Here is a 15,911-nt window from a genome sequence, read left to right as displayed (position 1 = left end):
TTGAATTTCGAAATTATTTCTGAGGTGAATAGTAGAAAACATTTATTTTGATATATTTAACACACCTTATCCAAAGGTCTCTTCTGTACCAAAATATTTTAATAAAGACTGAAAGTAGTCAAAGCGTCAAGTTTTTTGTGTCTTTCAGAAATTTAAAAAACTAATTTTATGACAGAAGAAACCTAAAATAAAGATGATTTATGAACATAATTATATAATCTTTTAAAAATAACACGCTAGTCTTAGGGTTAAGGATAGTGAAAATGTAAAAAGAAACAAAGTTCAATAACTGCTTAAACTTACTATATATACATCAACAAAACAAAATACAAAAGAATATATACAAAGCGTAAGACTATACCAAGTCGCGCGTGTCGAAACTCTAGAAGCAGCGTAGCTCCGCAGAGATCTAGGCGTTCGAGTACTGCCCACTTTGCCGCCCCGAGAGATAATGACTTTCTTCTCGAATCAAAACCGCTGGCCTGGATTCCTGTGCTTTGGAAATTCCCAAAAGAAGATAGGGTTCGAGGGGTTAAAGGATTATCGTTTTATTGAGATAGTGATTCGGAGAAATATGTACTTTTATTATTATTTGCGACGGCACATGGCGTGGTCGCCATCAATAAATTAACGTTGAATCCTATATTGTCAAAAATCTAGCCTTGTCATTACTCGGAGTATTATAAAAGAACAGAAATCGTAAAAGAACACAATTATAAAAAAAATGATTGTTGAAAAGACTATAAAAGGCGGGGAAAGAGGTTGTGGGAAAGTTGCCAAAAGAAAACAAAAAAGTGTGAGTAGTGACCGAATGAACTTAAACGAGTTAGTTACGAAAATAATATTGAATAAATTACGGGTCGAGAATGATAAAGTCAGTTACGAGTTACGGAAACCTAAATAAAAATCCGGAACGTGCAAGATACCAAAAAAATCCTTAACGTGTGGAGTTACTTACGAAAATGTTAAGCAAATTGCGGGACGAGAATTATAGAAGTCAATTACTAGTAACGGAGATAAATAAAATTCCCGAAGTGTGAGCAGTGATCGAAAGAAAAAGGATCTGGTACAGACAAAAGTCCTGAACCAAAATTATTGGGAATCCTGAACTGAGAAGGAGACTCCGTAAATATAAACATTCATCACTTTTAGATCATCATTCGTAATTAAAGTAGTGCAATCAAACATAACCTAGATAGACTACACTTCTTTTTAGAATCTAACATTATACGAGGATGTTCACAGACAAAAATATTTTTATTTCTCTTTTAGCTCCATATACTTTTCCCTGCGATGTTCAATAAGTTCTACAACCTTTTTATAATAAGAATCGTCAAGCTCCTCAAAATAGCCATTAACTACAGACATCACCTCTTCATTGTTGAAAAATTTTTTACCATCGAGTCATTTTTTCAAAACTGGGAACAGAAAATAATCCGAGAAGGCTAAATCTGGCGAATAGAGTGCATGAGGTAGCATTCATTAATTATAGCCATTGCAATAACGAATGTGTGAGCTAGTGCATTGTCTTGATAAAACAACATTTTCTTCTAAGCCAAATGCGTCCGTTTTTGCTTGATTTTCTCACTGAGACGTTGCAATTAGTTCCCATAATACTCGCCGTTTTTCCTTTTTTGAGATAGACAACGAAATTTATCCTACGCGCTACCCAAAACACCGACGCCATGATTGTGCCTGCAGATGAAACGGTCTTTATCTTCTTTGGTTCCGGTTCTTCTTTTTAAGTTTTTATTGTTTCTGCGGTTCATCCATGGTTATTAAACGGTAAAAAATCGGCTTTATTTTTGTGAAACATTGCCAAACACCAATGGCCACCGATGGAAACATCTTCACGACGCTGTTTTTGTGAGCAAACGCGGTATCCATCTCATGTTCAAATTTTTAGTTAATATGCGATGTACCGCACTTTTTGATGTGCCTACAATATCCTCTAGGTTGTGAACTTTCAGTCGACGATCATCCAGTACCGCTTTGTGGATTTTCTTTAACATTTTTGGAGTCATCACCTCATTTGGTCGACAACTGTGATGCTGGTCCTCGCCGGTCGTACGGCCTCGTTTAAACTATGCTATCCAATATTTCACTGTTGTAAATGAAGTAGTAGTCTCACTCAGAGTAGAATCAAGTTCAGCCTTTATACTGGCTGGGCGAAGCCCTTTCGACTAATAGTTATTTGTATGTCAAGTACTGAAAGTGCTACTTTGTTGGACGAGTCTGAAAACAGACGATCCGCGGCGTACACAACATTTTTTAGACGACCCATAAGATCCAAAACTTTTTCAATTACACTGAGGAAAGAAAATAATAATAGAGAATTATAAACATTTTATTTATAATTTTTTCTGGTGACACCACTTCAGAAAGAGCTCATACTGTTTTTCGTATCTTGCACGAGATTTATCTGGCAACGAATTAAGAACGGCGAGATCAGGTGGCGTGGATTCGAGTAACTCTTCATCGCTGATCATTCATTGTTATTCATTAATTTAGACAAAACTTTGGATAAAACAAATAATTTCAGAATATTATAAATTTAAGGTTATGCAAAATCATCGAAGTGAAACTGTCAACTGTCAACATTGGGGTGATTCGAGTCACTCAGAGCGTCCCGAAAGTATCTTGCAGTACGGAACTGTTACTTTCACTTCACGGAACACTCAAAACGCAACTTTCAGTATATAAATCCATATAGAACGAACAACTTTCAGATGGTATCGTTTAAAAAAGTGTTTTATCACATGAAGATGACCAATTTTTCCATGTTCACAAATTCACTGAGAATCTTAATTATTGATGGTTGCAAAACAAATTTCAAACAACGTGGCGTCTTCAAACTTGAAACATATACTGTATATATTGTGTACTTTCAAATACAGTGATATTTTCAAGCAACTACTGCCATCTCTGGGTCAGGCCAGGTACTTATGGGACCATCATCGTAAAGTATTATTATTTAATACAAATCAATCAAATAATATTAGTATTCATAATTATTTTAGTACTCTCTCATGAATTAAAATAAACTTTAGATCACAAAACGAGATATAAAGCTAGATGAATTTTTTCATTATTTCACATGTTTAACAATTTTTTTGAGTAATTCCATCTAGATTAGAACGCATTATGTATTTAGCTTCGCTTTTTCACTAAAAGGGAAGGGAAGGGACTAAAATAAAATTTATTTGTTTGCGGTGGGAATTTATGTAGCTCCTGATGAATGACTGTTTATTAGATTTAATTGGTATATATTGGAGAAACTGTAATGCACTGAGAGAGATAAATGACATGATGAATTACTTCGACTATAAATACATTCGGAAGATCTTTTGGTTGATACCGGGGTCTTCAAAGTGGCACTAAAAGAATCACATCGCACAATTTTGACGTGTATTATAAATGAAAAAAGAATAGACATTATTGAAACCTTTTTAATATCAGAAAAATAATCATACTTTTGTATAATTTTGTTATATATTTCTTCCTGCTATTTCTGCTTACATTATGTAGCTTTGTATCCGAGGATTATCTGCGTTAGAATCTGTAGGTATGTCCAATGCGTGGACGTCTGAAAAAAGCAGTAAAATTATTTTTGGGACTGGGATCAACGTAACGCTCAACTGATATACTGTCTCTATTAACATAAGGTTACCGTAAGCAATAGCGCTCAAATTATGGGAAACAATTGAACCCGTAGTAGTAAAAGAGTATCGCAGAACTAGTTTCCAGAGCTTAACACAAGATGACAACCTCGCAATAACCTACAATATTCATAAACCTTGTTTAATTTAATTTCGTCTTTATGCGTGCAGATATTTCTAGCAGATAAACAAAAAAATTATTGTTGATTATTCGAATGTTTAGTTTATGGGACAGATCGTGTCAAAGCTAGAAACAATCGAATGTTATTCTCGTCCATAATATTTTGTACAACGCTGTCTTATTGAAAATACATATTGTCTTTTTTTAGTCCTTTTCTTCTGAGGAGTAATCTTATTCCCATTTTTCATTGAATAGAATTGGAAACTTGATGCACTAACACCAAGAGCAGCTGATAAAATTGCTTTTATTTATGCCGTTGCTTCTTAAACAACTTACTGATGTTTTATTTACGAGTTAGAAAATTAGAAACAAATATTTATAATTGTTTATCAAAATATTCTTCTTTGATATCAATACACTTTTGCGTGGGTTTGAACCAATTGTCGAAGCATTTTTTCCATTCCGATTGAGGTATCTCCAAAACATGTGATTTCAACGCATCGATTGCTTCTTCATATGTAGAAAAACGCTGACCTCGCAATTTATTATTTATTTATACATAAACAAGAACTGTACGGCATATTACTCATCAATTCGATGGTTTGACTGTTCAAAAATCTTCTTTTTTGAACTGATGTGTTAGAGCTCACATTGTCTTGGTGAAGAATGATTCGTCTTCTGCGCTTGGTTTCCCTGATTTGGCGAAGCCCCCCATAAGAAAAGAAATAATAATAATAAAACTAAAATAATCCTCACGCGAAGAGAAATTTTTTTAGGAAATTTTGGCTGTAAAAAATTTTCGATTTTTGAACTTTTTACACTTAAAGTGCACCACGAGAAGATTAGGTTAGGTTAGTTTAGGTTAATATATACAAATATTAAATAAAAATAAATTTTTCAAATTTAAGTATCGATATCTCGAAAACGAAGCGAGATATCGAAAAATTTTATTCTCCATTTTCGACTTATTTTAGGTCGATTTACAATATGGCATGAAAATCGTACCTCGTATGACAATACATTCTGAGTACATTCACTATTAAAACTTTATTATGGCAATGCCTGATTTGATATATTCATATCAATGTTGCCATATCTCAAAATTTAAGTAGCAACTCTCGTATTTTAAAGTAAAATGAAATCAATATAAAATTAATATTAGAAGAATGAATACGCCTCAGTAATTCTTATGATGTTAATGAGAAACAGCAAAATCTGTATCTAAAAGTCTTAAGATTAAGTTAGTACGATCGAGTTGCGTCAAGAGCTGTTGGTTCCTATTCCATTGATTATATTGTTTATTCCATGTGCAAACTGGCGGTGAATGGGACAAATTAGAATTTAAAAAATGGGGGTGAAGGATATTGTGAATCAAAATAAGTATAAGCGTGATTTTCGCCGCGAAACGCGTGTGAGAGTCTGTTATGAAATCTAAAGTGGAAACTACCCTCATAATCCTTTTTACTTGCTCAATAAAAATGATGTTATATTAGCTGGGTAAATGATAGAGACCATCGATGATTGGTTATATTTCTTGTCTTTATAAAACATAATTATAAACTTTTTGGAATATTTTAATCATTGAAACTGGTTGAAAATGTTCTCTATTTACGGTGCCATTTATGGATAATATATTTTCGATTGTAACTTATTGGATTAACATTTTTCTTCTGATTAGTTTCGTCTCCATAACGTACAACAAACCAGAATAACCTCAAGGTGAAGAAATAGACAATTTCCATAAAGCTGAGAAAACTACAACCCAGAAATAATCCAGCCATACCTCCGATATATACTGGAACAACAAAAAAAGTATCTATATTAGGAAACGAATCATATACGAGAGTTGTTTGTCCATATTTTTCCAATATAATATTATATCACTCAATAAGTCGTATGATTGACACACAGATGGCACTGCCATTGTCAAATCCATATGACGTTTATGAAATACCAGCTTTCAAAAGACAATGTGTAAAAATTCATGACATTTAGATTAGTAAAGAAAAAGTGACGACCATTTAAGTGGAGCTACTTTTATTATATCCAAAAAAATTTGGTGTGTTAATTTATCATTGCTCCTTGATAAAAAAATACTGTACAATCTCAGGAATGGCTTTCAATGTGTTATTCGGACCCTGTTTAATCGGAAAGAACCATTTTGTTATCGGTTTGCTGAATTTAAACGTGGTCGTACAGACACTAATGATGGTGACCGTTCTGGTCGACCAATTGAGTTGGTTACTCCAGAAAACATCAAAAAATACAATTATGCATGAACATTTGACCTTAAGAAAGCTTTTTTCAAAGTGGATGCCGCGTTTACTCACAGTTGATCAAAAACAACAAAGTGTTGATGATTCAGAGTAGTGTTTGGCCATGTTAACACGTAAAAAATTAGATTTTTTGCGTCGATATGTGACAATGGATGGAACATGAATCCATCACTTCAGTCCGGAATCAAAACGATCATCATCTCAGTGGACTGCAGCCGATGAATGATGTCCAAAGCGTCCAACCAAAGGCACAACAGTCAGCTGGAAAGGTTATGGCTTCAGTATTTTGGGATGCACATGGAATATTGCTCTTAGACTATCTCTAAAAGGGAGATACAATCAATAGCGAGTACTACATAAAGTTGATGGATCGTTTTAGTCCAGAAATCAAGGAAAAACGGCCTCATATGTTGAAGAAAAAACTATTGTTTCACCAAGACAATGGATAGATTTACAAGTCGTTGACAACAATGGTTAATTTGAACGAATTACACTTCGAATTGCTTCCTCGTGCGCCGTATAGTCCAGATCTTGTCCCCAGTGAGTCCTTGCTATTTGCTGATCTCAAAAAAATACTCGTCGGTAAGAAATTCAGCCTGAATGAAGAAGCAATTGCTGAAACTGAAGCCTTTTTCGAGGCAAAAGACAAGCACGGCATCGAGAAGTAGAGAAGATCTGGAATGATTTTATTGATGAATAAAATCGATTTTTGGCAAAAAATCTCTCACACATTGAGTGATATGCTAATTACCGTCTTCCTCGTTAAAATAGTCGTTTACGTTCTCGTTTGATGCAAATCTCTCGGAATCAGATCTTGTGAAGACGGCGGGTGGTCAGAAAGTATATTTCAATATTATTAAAGATTAAAGTTAAAAATTATTATAAAAAGTCGCATATTCATTCATTTCTCTTCGTTTTACGACTTGTCTTAATGTATATTTGTGAAACGGACACTGTAGCAGTTTGAAACATACTTTTTACCTCAAAATCTTCAGCGATGAGGCTCATTTCTAGATGAATGGGTATATCAATAAACTAACTGTGGAATTTGGGACAATACCAATCCACATTAGATCTCAAAGCATCATATTTTTATAAAAACGACGTTGGCTAGATAATCACCGTTATTGATTTATAATTGCTAATTTTTTTTAGCTTGGCTTAGTTGATATAGAAACCAATAACTTGTAGCTTCGGTAGGACTACGTTACGTGAGACAAATTTCATGCCACTTTGGACATTCTGAACGGATTATCTCATTTAGAGCTGATCAAGATCGTCGTATTCGACAACGTTGTCTTGTGAGGTTTTCTTAAGGCACAGGATTATGATTTAAATTAAAGTAATAATGTGGTTATATTATATTACCTAATAAATCTGTGAATCCGAAAATTACATCTCTTCTTAAGCGCATTTTAGGATATTCTATCATACCCCATTGTAAATTGGAACCAAGGAACCATTCCCTTTCATCGGTGAAGTCGACTATATATACTGTTTCTTCACAATTTGCGACACAGGAACACTCTCGTTTTAAAAAAATTAATCTCTCTGGAAAGAGAAAAAAATTAAAAGACGATATTTTTTGATATTATAATCTACAATGGAGAACTAATAACACATTATTTTTTGTTAATACGAGGGTTTCTAATTAAATTTTGAGATATGACAACCCTGATGAGAATATACTAGACTAGACATTATAAATTTGGATATTCGATCTTACGCTTTTCTTTTTTGGAATAACCTTTAGTGTTTGACGTACAAAAATCATCTAATTGATTGATGGGTTCTAGCTACACAGAATCATTCACTTTTAAACTCATGTCTAAACTAAATAAGACAAGAAATGATCCACAAAAACAGATCAATTTAATAACCTCTCATGCGGGGACTGCTATTTAAGTTTTGAAATATGGCAACATTGATGTGAATAACATTTTTAATGGTGAATGTACTCAGAATGTGTTGTCATACGAGTGCTTGAAACGTGCATCTTGGTCAAAAAATACAATCAAATCGCGAAAATTTTCGCTTCGACTTTTGGTGATGAAGTACCATCTCGATCCAACGTGTTTGGCTGCTTTTCCAAATTAAATCGTGGTCGCAATTCGCTCAAGATTAATTTCGTGAAGGTCGGTCAAAATAGGCTGCTGTGCCATTTAATATTGCATGAAAAAACGGTTATCAAAAATATTTGTTCGCGTTGCTGAAAAAAAAGCTCGTGTCGATTGGTGCAAAGAAATGCTGAAAAATGTTTTTTCGAAATAACTGAATATTTATAATTTACATTAATATTCTCAAAACTTCTCTTCGAAGCAATAATTTCTTGACCTTGACTACGAGGTTATGATGATAGTATATGGTGTCTTTTCATTTTGTCTACGATTAGTGCTTCTTTTGACAAGTGGATTACTATCGTTAACGCTTTTTGTGCTTTGCAAAGAACGGCAACACTAGGAAGCAGAATCGCGTAATATCGTATTTAGTCGTGGAAGATTGATACTGCGTTTGCTGTTAAAAGTCACACGGAACTGTCGACGCAGCAAAACAAGGCTCGTTCCCATATTATACGAGGAAGTTTTTCCAAGAATATGTCGATGATATTTTGGTGTAGCCGTTCAGCTCGTCCGATTCAAATCCCGTGGATAGCGTGTGGTATATGAGAATGTCAGCCACTTTTAAGAGACAATAAAATTAATTGGAACCACGAGGTTCAAGCAAACATTGATCGCCTTCTTTTGTACAGGACTGAGTTCGCTACGGGATTGGTAAACACGATTTCCTTGATTCCTTAAGGTAAACTATCATTAAGTAACCATATTCAGTATATAACAAATAACTTGCCTGTATATTTAGCTAAACAATGCAAGCCTTTGACATCGCATACTTTCTCACCAGCTGAAATATGAATTATTTAATTACCAAATACTGTAATGCTCAACATTATGTTTTACCCAATTTTCTATAAAAATGTGGCAAACAACCACAAAGTCGTTTAGCCAATGAGGCTCTACATTCCATTCTGCATAAAATGTACGAATAAACAGCAAAATGTGGTAAATTGCTTTCGTAGTAAAATCTACATTTTCTTTGTTTTGGAGTAAGACTCTTTATTCCATCGGCAGCAATTATCGCAAGACCCGTAATATGCAATTGCAAGAAATTATTATCAGAAGTTCGTATATTTTTACTTGCAATGTCAACTGTTTCGAAAGAGCTATGGAAATATACCTAAAATAATAATTATGATAAATATTTATTTTCATTGTTCAATATAATGGGCGATACAACAATTATAGAGATCATATGCTTAATTTTCGACGATAACCTCTTCATCGGCACATTATTTACATCCAGCGAGGTCTGAGAACATAAATAAGTCGCTGGGAAACAGACCTGGAGAATATTGTAGATGCAGAAGAAATTTGATGAATATTATACCATTCGCAACTGAAAATATTGATGTCATAACCTTGCCAGTCCAATTTTGCGTATTTCCAAGCTTTTAGAGTCTATTGGGGCAAAATTCAAATAAATTTGAGCTTTACTCGAAACGCTGTAACTCACAAACTAACCATACGACAACTGTTAAATTTAAACACGTGTCGTTCGATGATTGGGATTACCTGAAAATCTAGTTCCAACCCACCTAATATTGTCTAAATTCTTAGAACACATTAGAGCATTCGGTTTTATTATAAAACTACGTTTATTGTCGTATGGTGAAATCAATCGACAAAGTTATAGATATTGAGCATTTGAGAATCCACGCTGGAGTAGGAAAGGCCTAACTCTTATCTCCAAGAGGTGAATGTTTGAGCAAATATTGTAAGAAAGAAACTCTCAATGAAGTACAATATTTGAAATTAAGTTTATATTGTCAAAACTAGCTTATTTGTTTCTTGATCCTATACGTTTTAGCAAGTACGCATTCCTACATTTGTTGACAGATGGATTTTGGTGAAAATTAATCTATTGAATAGCCAGCAAAGTCTCTAGATTTAAATCACAAGGTCTTTTTTTAGAGTCGAAATTTATTAGTAAACTGGTAAATATGAAGGACACCAATAAGAAATAAGGGTAGATTAGTTTCACCTTAAGTCATTAGAAATAATGCCGTTAAAATTATTTAATTCATTTGAAGACATCATTACCATCAATAACGATCTTAAAAACATTCTGAAGATGAGTGGAAGCAATTTGATTGAGTTTAATGCAACAAAAATTCAGGCTGCTATTTTTACTAAGAAAGCTAACAGGAGTTAGTCCCGTCTGGACATAAAATATGTTGAGGTTAGAAGTGGTATGTCTTGGCATGGTCACGCGCTAGCATTCACAAAAACTTGGAGCCTTCTTGAAGGCCAACAAGCTATATACTCGGCGACAGCTCAACAAGCTATATACTCTGCGACAGCTTCTAATCCTCTAGAAGGCTCAGATTCGTCCATCTTTGGAGTATTGCTCGCACATTTGGAGCTCCTGAGGATGCTCGACTCAATACAGAAGAGAAAAAATCGATTTATAGGTGATCCAGAGTTGACCAGAAGCAATCTGCAGTAATTGATCGGTTTCGTGGTTTCACAGATGAGGAACTTAATAATTGCTAGCTTAATAATTGCTGACAAATCAGGTGATAGGTTAGTTCAATAAAGACCCAAATATGACATATAATGACTTAATGTGATTACCTGGTATCCACTAGTGACGTTTATAACATTAATAAACACCTCGCCATCAAGAGGATTCACAGAAAGAGTATTTTTTTCTGGTAATAGTTCCCACGAATTATTATACCAAATCCTAAAATTCCCAGTAAATTTTTATAACAAATTGCTATGAAATTGATGTAAAAATAAAACATACTCAGTTTAAACATTAGCAATTATCAAAAATTTAAAGAGTCAATTCAATTTTTTGACTAATTTAGTCAGAGAGAGCCAAGAGTATGTCGAATAAGTTGGATGTGTAAGTAAGGTTATTTATCACATCCATATAACCAAAAAAATAACAATAATACAATGTATTTTATAAGCACGGACATAACCCACAAGTAAAAATCCTTATGAATCTCAAAAAAACTGATGCTAGCAGCTCATAGACCGATTTGTGAACCAGATATAGTTATTACACCGAGCTCGCAACATTTTTTGATTCAGGATCATAATAACAAACTCAAGGTATAAAACAACGTTAAAAAAGTCTTTTAATTGTGAAAATATCAAGGGAAAAATCACCAGCAGGACAAAGAAGCATTGGAAGACCTAGGAAAAGATGGAGTGACAACCTCCCAGATGACTGAGCAGAGGCAATGACGTGAAGAAAAACAGGCAATGATGCCTATACACAGCAGAAAGAAGAAGAAGAAAAAAGTCTTTGTATACATTCTGAACGCTCTAAATGTTTTAGAAACATTCACATACGACGTGTTGTTATTTTCAAAGCTTCAACAAAATATTATTTATGCTCTATTATGACTTGTTTAGAAACTCTACTAAATAGACATCGAATCATAATAGCATAGAAGTAATTCCTTTCCATTCTCTCCACTTTTTTGCTTTTTTTTCCTGTACTGAATTCCTCTCTGTGTCTCTTAAGTCTTCCATCATACCTTCCATCTTTTCTTTGGTCTTCCTGCTTTTCTTGTTCCTCCTTGCTCTATTTCTATAATTTTTTTGTTACTCTACAATCTGGTATTCTCTATATGTGGCCTAGCCACTCTATCCTTTTGGATCTTATTATTTTGCTAAGTTCTGCTTCTCCAAATACATTTCACCCCCTAACATCCTCCTGAAAATTTTGTTTCCCATATATCTAACTCCTCATCTTCTGCTTACGTAGCTCACTATTTTGTATAAATGTAGCTTCGCCTTTCTGGCATTTTTTTTTTTTGGAACTTACCAACGTAGATTAGTAAACGAATGGTATAACTGTATAAAAGTAATCAGGAGCCTTCAGATACTATATTATTATAGTTTTCAAAATATTTTTTAGGTTATGACTACCAAAAAATAAACGATTTAAGCTAAATATTATAAAATTTTCCTAGTTACATAAACGATAATACTTACTCTGGTGAGCTATAAACTGCTATTTGAGAGTTAAAAGAATAGCATAGTCCCATCTCGGTAAAAGTTGGATCTACCTCTAGCTTCTCCATACCAGCAGAAGAGGTAATAGTTGGTTTAAAAGGAAACCGGAATTTGTAAATCAAATCCACGAAATTATCGCCAGATATTCCTTCATACTCTACTATAGAATCTAAATTCAAGTATGTAGCTTCTAGTAAAGATTTAACGAATTTTTTAAAAAGTTCTTTATCTTTGATGCTATTGTTCTTTTCAACGTATTCCTCCAGCTTCTCCAGATCGTATTTTTTCTCTGTACATAGTGTTGCCGGTGGAAAAGAAGTGTTCCAGTTAAATCGGTCTCTCTCCATCGAAATTACTGTCGGATTTTCACTGTACCTGCAATTATTTCAAATTTACAAACCAGATAATCAACTTTTTCATTTTCCAAAGCGAGATAGTTTCCGAAGAACTAGCTATCAAGACGAGGTACAATAGCTCTGGAACCCTGGACATAGAAGACTGAATAGTAATAAAATTGCTGACGATATGGATGGATTGGAGCCATTCAAGTTTAATCACAGGACAACAGATAATTATTGATTCTTAATGGGACTGCAAAGGAAAAATACTATGATAAATGTAGAGCAACGATGGTCTGAACATCACTGAAGCTATGAGAACATGTTTAACTAGGTTAGTTAAACTAATCATAGATTTTACACCTTTTTATTCAGTGATAGACAAGTTAAGCGATTCTTGGACACACCCAAAGAAGTTCTAAGTACTGATTGTTTCAAATACATCTCATTAGTGAATCCAAGTAATGAAATAATGAAAAAAACGGAGAAAGACATGTAAAAGGATGATCATTTAACACCAAAACCAACCTGCAAAGAAACTAAAAGTATTTGGGTACTAATGAAATCAAGCTACGGCTTCTTCACGAGTCACGGCTACTTTAAGTGCCATTGGATCAAAATGGAGGTAACAGAAACCGAAGAGTCTAGATTGTTTGTGGAGGAAGAAGAAAATCTGCTTCATTTAATTAAAAAATGCCTCGCCATTGTGAGCATACATGAAATCTATTGAAGTGAAGAACTAATAACCAAAAATAATGTTGTAGAAGCTGCAAATAATACTGCATTTGTGGGTCTCCCTCTTATCCTTTCCTCATTAGATGACTATAGAGACTCTAAATTCTCTACACAAATAAAAAAATGATTTATGGATATATCTTGATAGGAATATTAATCAGAATCTTACCGAATCAATGTTATATTACTCAAAACAGCGGCACCGTATATTGCAGCTCCAACAAAAATAATCCATGTTACTCGCTCCACAAAATGGCGTCCTTTTTGAGAAATGTGTATTAAACCGTGAATGCTACTCACATCTAAAAACATTTGTATAAACTCTTTAAGCATTTTATAATATGAAAAAATTTGTTTTTTTCTATTTCCTCGAGCAAGTTTCATGTCCAATGTGAAGTAAGTAGTCAATAAATCCCTTTTATCTAATGATATAAATTCAAACTACTTCAAAAGTGTCTAAATCAGAATTGGTAGAATAGAAATCGATACAGAATAAAAGAACGTTGATGACATATATAGATAATCTTGATAGACTCACAAAGACTCTCGTCAACTATTATTTAATCAATGTAGCTCAATTTACTCATATTCTAAACATCGCAATTATGTATATATAGTGAATGAATAAAGTTATTGCAGTTAAATAATTAGAATAATAGTTAGAAATGCAAAAATAGCAAAAATAGATTAATTGTTCCATGTTCTGATAGTGTTCCTAATGAGCTTGAATAAAATTTGGGCCATTAGTCAATCACTAGTAGAAATAACATCATATTTAGTAAAGTTTTAGGTTAACACACTCAATAAGTCGCGTGACTAACTAAGAAAAACAATTTTTTTTGACAAAAATAGATATAATTCATCAATGTAATCTCCTTCAAGACCAATACGATAATTCCAACGCTCTTCTAACTTCTTGATGCCGTGCTTGTAGAAGGATTTGTCTTTTTCCTTCAAACAGGCTTCAGTTTCAGCAATTGCTTCTTCATTTGAGCTGATATACTTACCGAGTATTATTTGAGATCAGTGAATAGCCAGTAGTCACTGGGAGCCAGATATGGAATATATGGTGGATGAGGAAGTAATTCGAAGTGTAATTCGTTCAATTTAACCTTCGTTGTCATCGACTTATTAACCGGTACATTGCCTTATTTAAACAGGGGTTTTTCCTTCGGCATACGAGGCCGTTTTTCCTTGATTTTTGCATTCAAACGATGCAACATCTCTATGTAGCATTCTCTATTGATTGTCTCTCCTTTTTGGAGATAGTCGATGAACAATATTCTGTTATTTCTTTGGACGCTTCGGGCGTGGTTCGAGCGCTGCAAACCACTCAGATGATCAACGTTTTGATTCCGGAGCGTAGTGATAGACCCACGTTTTATCTATTGTCACATATCGACTCAAAAAATCTGATTTATTACATGTAATCATGGCCAAACACTGCTCTGAATCATCAACACGATGTCGTTTTTGATCGACTGTGACTATACGCGGCATCCACTTTGAAAAAAGCTTTCTTAAGGTCAAATGTTTATGCATAATTGTAAACATACTGCCTTCTAATATATTTACAGCCTAAGCTATCTCGCGCAATTTCAATTTAGGGTCAGATATGACCAATTTGTGGACTTTTTTGAGTAACCACCTCAATTGGACGGCCAGAATCGTTCACACGTTTAAATTCAGCAAACCAAATAACAAATGGTTCTTTTCGATCGAATATACTCCAGATAACTCTTTTGAAGCCATTACTGAGCTTGTACAGATTTTTTTTCATCAAGAAGCCATGATAAATTAACACACGTAACTGTTTTGAATCCATTGTTTTGTAATTAAAGAAAATATTTTCATTTCAATGGTTATCATGTACTGACTAATCGAAATGTCATGAAATTCTTTTGAAAGTTGGCCCTTCATAAACGTCATATGAATTTGAAAATGGCAGCGTTATCTGTGTGTAAGTCACACGACTTATTGAGTGATGTAATGTGTGCCGCCATGATGATTCTCTTTGAAATGACCTAAACGTACTCAATTTACTAAGCCTCCTCGGTATCGTCTGATAGACCTGCTTCATCTGTAAACTTAGTTCTACCAGGTAATAGAAGCAGGTTAATTGAAAAGCATACCCCTTCTGATGAAAATATTTCCAATAAAAGATTAGAAGATAGACAAAAAGGCACTGGAAGCCAGATCTGGTGAATACGGTGGGTGGTTAACCAATTTTACTTAAACCACGTCAATAAGGTCGAAGAAATGTTCATTCGAATTCGCTTTTGGTAAAAAGTGAGCAAACGCAACAAATAACGCGCTCTTTTTTCCTACCTCTATAATCTTAATCCAACTATCGTCCAGAACTTTTTTGATGATATTGTCGCAGTTTTTGGCTGTCCTGAACGCTCATCTCCAATCAAGCTGATACAGTCACGTTTGAACTCAGCTGCACAAAACTTTACGGTCATGATGTTGAATCTACGTACACGGCATCTAACTCCTCTTTCATTTGCGTAAGCCTATTGCCTTTTAAAAACAAATCTCGATACTTAATTTTTTATTTTCATGAAAATCTCTAAACAAACGCACAAAGATGTATCTCAATTTATATTGACACCTGCTGACATCTTCAAGTGGAGCTGGGTAACTTTTAAGACACCCTCGTATGGAGTACATCAATTTTTATACTGTAC

The 15,911-nt window shown here is 34.0% G+C and overlaps 1 protein-coding gene across 1 annotated transcript; it reads right to left on the bottom strand.

Moving 5' to 3' along the window:
• Window positions 1-5,384: 5,384 nt before the first annotated feature.
• LOC130445856 (sodium channel protein Nach) lies at window positions 5,385-15,909 on the bottom strand. Its single transcript, XM_056781744.1, has 8 exons — window positions 15,550-15,909; window positions 13,391-13,523; window positions 12,128-12,523; window positions 10,748-10,859; window positions 9,014-9,290; window positions 8,904-8,957; window positions 7,425-7,607; window positions 5,385-5,575 (listed from the first exon to the last, which is right to left on the bottom strand). The coding sequence occupies exons 3-8, from the start codon at window positions 12,493-12,495 to the stop codon at window positions 5,385-5,387; spliced, it is 1,185 nt and encodes a 394-aa protein (XP_056637722.1). The 5' UTR covers window positions 12,496-12,523; window positions 13,391-13,523; window positions 15,550-15,909.
• Window positions 15,910-15,911: the final 2 nt, after the last annotated feature.

The sequence above is a fragment of the Diorhabda sublineata genome, chromosome 6 (genome assembly GCF_026230105.1).
Source record: "Diorhabda sublineata isolate icDioSubl1.1 chromosome 6, icDioSubl1.1, whole genome shotgun sequence".
Lineage (NCBI taxonomy): Eukaryota > Metazoa > Arthropoda > Insecta > Coleoptera > Chrysomelidae > Diorhabda > Diorhabda sublineata.
Note: the sequence above shows the minus strand (reverse complement) of the source record. Positions and strands in the feature narration are given on the sequence as shown.

Coding starts and splice junctions, on each gene's coding strand:
- LOC130445856 (XM_056781744.1), bottom strand. CDS start 12,495: ATGGAGAGAGACCGATTTAACTGGAACACTTCTTTTCCACCGGCAACA. Junction 8,958..9,013: donor ACATTTTTATAGAAAATTGG/GTAAAACATAAT, acceptor TTCATATTTCAG/CTGGTGAGAAAGTATGCGAT. Junction 7,608..8,903: donor TTGTTTAGCTAAATATACAG/GCAAGTTATTTG, acceptor TTCTCTTTCCAG/AGAGATTAATTTTTTTAAAA.